The sequence below is a fragment of the Thermobia domestica genome, chromosome 2 (genome assembly GCF_964235325.1).
Source record: "Thermobia domestica chromosome 2, izTheDome1.hap1.1, whole genome shotgun sequence".
In the NCBI taxonomy this organism is placed as follows: domain Eukaryota; kingdom Metazoa; phylum Arthropoda; class Insecta; order Zygentoma; family Lepismatidae; genus Thermobia; species Thermobia domestica.
In genome coordinates this window covers 57,209,833-57,214,968 of record NC_137455.1, presented here as the reverse complement: position 1 = coordinate 57,214,968, position 5,136 = coordinate 57,209,833, and the positions used below count along the sequence as shown (strand labels likewise).

Below are 5,136 nucleotides of genomic sequence, written 5' to 3'. Positions count from 1 at the left end.
CAAATGACGAAGTGGTATCAAATGTGGATACGCCGCCATGTTCACCTGCTTTATCAGAATTAAGTTGGAACTGTGAATGTGGTGTTAACTATGTGGATGTGAACTGTGTTAGAGAATGCATTGTGAAATGGAAACCAAATGATTATTTGATATGTTATGCATGTTATTGCCATGATACATGTGAATGGTCTCATGAATATTTTTATTGTAATAGTAGTAGTGGTCGACGTATATTGAGCCGAGTCAGCAAAAATTTTCTCGATTCTGATTGGCTGAGAGAGGTCACGTGACGTTAGGCCCCGCCCACGCGGGAAATTCAAATTTTCAGGTCACGTGGTATGACGTCATGAGTCACCCTGCGGGGAAATCCCTCACTAATTTGTTCCCTTTTACGGGTAAAATGTGTGTTTCTGATTGGTTGATAGCTGTCACGTGATTTTAGACCCTGCGATATTTGAAATTCGTTCCCTTTTACGGGTAAGATGAGTGTTTATGATTGGCTGATAGAGGTCACGTGATCTTAGGCTCAGGGATTTTTTAAAATTCGTTGCCTTTTATGGGTAAGATGAGTGGTTTGGTACCTTGAATTTGATTGGTTGATAGCGGTCACATGATCTTAGACCCAGGGATATTTGAAAATTCGTTCCCTTTTACGGGTAAGATGAGTGTTTATGATTGGCTGATAGAGGTTACATGATCTTAGACCCGCTACACGGTGAACAGGTCACATGGTATGACGTCATGTTTTATCCTTGCGGGGAAATCCATCACTAATTCATTTCCTTTTACGGGTAAGATGAGTGCTTTGGTACCTTGATTCTGATTGGATGATAGAGATCACGTGATTTTAGGTCCTAGGATTTTTGAAATTAGGGTGTCCTTTCTGATGTATACTTTGGTATCTCGATTCTGATTGGTTGATAGAGGTCACATGATTTTAGACTCACCACACGGTGAACAGATTACATGGGAATACCCCTCACTCATTTGTTTCCTTTTACAGGTAAGATGAATGTTTTGGTACATCAATTTTGATTGGTTGATAGAAGTCACATGATCTTAGCACCCTCACAGCCCATGAGTGAAATATAGAGCGATATGTCGGTGATCCTGTATTTTAGAATTTTGTTCCCTTTTATGGTTATCCTTAAAGTTCCCATGGAGGGTTCAACCTCCTCCTTAAATAACCCTTTTTTGGTATCATGATATTGTACTGAAGTTTACATTAAATATTATCGTTCTCTTTGACAGATAAGATGATTCTTACCTTGATGGAGATCTTGTCCTTGAATTAGTAGCCTATGTCTCTGGAAGTAACAATGGTGAAAGAGGGGTGTCGCTTGTAGATTTCTTATAACACATTGTTGTGAGTTTAAGCGATTTATTGCTCAGTAAACGCTTCATTAATGGAAACAGTGTTGCCAGATTTTTCTTACCTAAACTGCTCCGATTCTTTTCGAAACGGTTCCGCAGAGTACAAGAAATTTTAAACTAAAAAATTTTTCGAACTAAAAAATTTCAAACAAAAATTTTCAAACAAAAAATTTTCGAACTAAAAAATTTTGAAACAAAAATTACAAAATATTTTCGAACTAAAAATTTAAATAATTTTTTTAACAAAAAATTTTAAACTAAAAACTTTCGAACTAAATTTTCAGATCAAAAATTTTCGAACAAAAAATTTTCGAACCAAAACAAATTTCAAAAAATTTCGAACCAATTTTTAAAAACAAGTTTCGAACTAAAGTTGTAAACCACATCTAAAAATTTTCAAATCCAATTTTTTTTCGAACTAAATTAAAAACCAAATTTTGGACACTAAAAATTCTTTAATTATTTTTTCGAACAAAATCATGTAAACCAAATCTTGGATATATTTTCCACCTTAAATTTTCAAGATTACCATTTATTTGAAAACAAGTGTTCAGGGTTTCAAGAAATAATAAAACATATTTTTTTTCAACTTGTTGTATTTTAACGAAAGGTATGTGCTCTTCTCATACAAGTTTATTAACATAATAAATACAGGATCTAGTTTAATGAATATGTTGGACGTGTCATCATCTTCGAATGTTGTAGACGTATCCTGTAAAGAAAAAGAAGAAACGACGGATTACTTTAAGAATTTCTTTTTTCTGAAACAATAAAAATGAGTCAATATTGATAAGAGAGAAATAAAACTTACTCGTAAATGATGGATCTGTTTAGGCTCATCTTCCTCCTCGGGTACGAGATAACACCATTTCATCCACTGATGGATGTTTACGAACTTTTTCTGGGTACTGCATTTTTTCTTGGTGTTGCTGCTTTATGGTTAAGGTTCCTCCTTCGGTACGAGATGACTACATTTCTTCCACTGATGGTGTTGGTGGTGGTTTATGAACTCTTGTGGGTACTTCATTTTCTTCTTCTTGGTGTTGCTGCTTTGTGGTTAAGGAAGGGAAAGAAGAAAAGGAAAAGGAAAAAAGAAATGGCGGTCTTATTGGGTGTTTACAGTTTTTTCTTCTTCATCTTCTTTTTCCAGTTCCATCTTCTGTTTTTTAACGTACCCGTACGGAACCGTATCATAAGAATTGAATTCTTTAAATCGACGTTTTGTGTACTGGATACTGTACATTTTTTCTTCTTTGCGTGTGACGATGGTATGGTCTTTGGTCCTGCATATCTTATGGGGGATAGTGATGGTGACTTGTCCACGGCATTGATTTGTAATCATTTCTTTTAGCGTATTGAAATTTAATTGTTGTCCTGCATTGTAATTTAATGTAAATCCTCTAATTTTGCATATGTAACTGGTGACGTTGGTATCCGGATTGTATATTTCTAGGCTGTAATTTTTTGGTCCTCCACTGACAAATGTTTTGATGTATGCTCGTGGTCCGTAAGACTCCATCTCATTCGATAAGCATCCCAAGTACGTTGAAGGTTCAATGGTTGGCTCCCCGGGCTTTTCTGTAAATATTACAGAATCCGTGTCGAAATATAAAACACGTTCCTGCAACATTTCCAGGTACTTGTACAGTTCCAGGCGTGCCTGACATGTTGTAAATGCACCTAACACGACATTGGTGTTTCGGTTTTGAACAGGCACATGTTCATTGTACTCCCAGAACGCATACAACATCGTATCATTGATGGGTACAATTTGATGGAGTTTAATGTCGGGGGAAGTGAGTTTTTCATAAAATTCTTCCGGCCGGTCAATAATTGTGGTCTGGCTAAAGTTTGATCTTTGGCAAAGCTTTCCCCATAATGAGTTAACACAAAGCTTAGATAAACTTCTTCGTGCAGGATTATTTTCAATTTTGGACGGATCCAATGCAATACCTTCACGCTCCAGGACGGTTTGTATGAATTTTGATTTGTCTTCTTCGGTCACACAGGAACTAGGCCAGCCAGACGCTTCCATTTTTGATTTTAAAAATGTATTGATATATTCCGTGAACAAGCCACCTGTTTTCGTGATGGGATCATATTGTTCAATGTCATAATCCCAAATTTCAAAAATTTCCACTGGTTGATATCCTAATTCTACTGCTTTCTGGATTTCATATGATACCCATGTTCCAGTGAGGCATCGCTCCTGATCGTTGTGTGTACACGTTGCTGTAGGGTCTGGGTTCATTTCTTCGGCACACGCAGCACACAGTGGAAAGAGTAGTTTCTTGTTGCATCGGTAAGGCAGGAGACCATGATAAAGATGGCGACTTGGTAATATCGTCATTTTGATTAGACCATTGACTTTATTTATTGGTGGTATATTTTCATCACCCTGTAGATAAATTCGTGGATGGCCTACAGGGTATTTAGCACACTTATTGATGTAAGGATAAAGCGAGACAATATCGAAATATTTTATTACTTCCCCCGCTTTTTCTTCGACTTGGTGGTACAATTTCACGCAATTGGTCCTTCCTCCAAAAAAACTATCTCTTGGATTTAATGGTCTGCGGTTCATGTACGGGTGATTCTTCAGATACGTCGCCATTGCAGGATTTTGTTTTAAGAACTGATTAAATTCGCACTCCCACATTTCATGTACAATGTACCCCAATTCACGCAGTCTTGCATTTTTGCGTTGCGTTCGTTCATAACGGAATTCCATGGTGTCTTCTGGATTGCTGTAGATGGGCTGATTACGGCCTGTAGTAAAACATACTTAACACACGTGATAAAAGCAGCCGGCATGCTCGTAGACGTGCTTCTCTAACGTCTCAGGATCTTGGTAGTAGCCATCAACATGGAATCCCGCAATAAACACTTCTTTTGGTCGGGCCGCATGTAAGATTTGTTTTCCTTCGCTTTTTTCAATGTAGGCCAGCCATTGCATTGCAGCGATCGATTGGGTACTTCTCCATCGATAGCCATGTGCCGGTAGAATTCCTATGGTATTGGGTTTAAGGAAATTCCGGCGAAATACTAAATTGGAAGCACTTGCAATCGTGATCGTCTCCAAGAAGGGATTCACTTTGGTTTCTGTTTCAAATGACGTCATAAACGAAACGCATGCTTGTCGCAGTACATTGACATCTTGAATACAATACTTGAGAATTTCTTTCTGGAAATCAAACGTGTCATTACGATGATCGTTGTACCACTGCATGAACTTGTTCCTGTCTTCGACGGCCATTTCATCTGCACCATAATACTTTGTTTCTGGAAGTGGTCCAATATATGATTGATTCTCCTTGGTGTTGAAGAAATGCGGGAAGTAGCCTTTGGTTGCGGGTAAATTGAACGCTTTTGACAATTTACTTAATGCCATAGGTAGGAAGTTCAACGAGTCAATGAACGTCAGATTATTCAACGTTAAACTCAGTATCTTGGTCCCATTTAATATGACGTCAGGTCTCCATTGGCATTGTTCTACCATGGTCTTTAGGATGAAATGTCCATCGTATCCCTTAGCGTTGTGCGCGACACAGAAAATCCTATTTATATTGGGACGACGTTCCCGCAAGTACTGGAGAAAATTATAAACTGGATCCTCTCCTTGGAAAATATGCTGGCGCTGACCACACGTACTGCAAGACTGCTGGATATTATCGTTTTCAACACATGCGTAACATACTTGTTGTGCAACCAATAAATTTGGAATGTGTACATATGTATTATCGCCAATATTCGTGTCCTGCA

General features: G+C 37.9%; 1 protein-coding gene across 1 annotated transcript; it reads right to left on the bottom strand.

Annotated features, from left to right (window-relative positions):
- Positions 1-1,872: 1,872 nt before the first annotated feature.
- On the bottom strand, positions 1,873-4,334 carry LOC145679682 (uncharacterized). Its single transcript, XM_081750256.1, has 2 exons — positions 2,186-4,334; positions 1,873-2,086 (listed from the first exon to the last, which is right to left on the bottom strand). The coding sequence occupies exon 1, from the start codon at positions 4,103-4,105 to the stop codon at positions 2,480-2,482; it is 1,626 nt and encodes a 541-aa protein (XP_081606382.1). The 5' UTR covers positions 4,106-4,334; the 3' UTR covers positions 1,873-2,086; positions 2,186-2,479.
- Positions 4,335-5,136: the final 802 nt, after the last annotated feature.

Coding starts and splice junctions, on each gene's coding strand:
- LOC145679682 (XM_081750256.1), bottom strand. CDS start 4,105: ATGGAATTCCGTTATGAACGAACGCAACGCAAAAATGCAAGACTGCGT.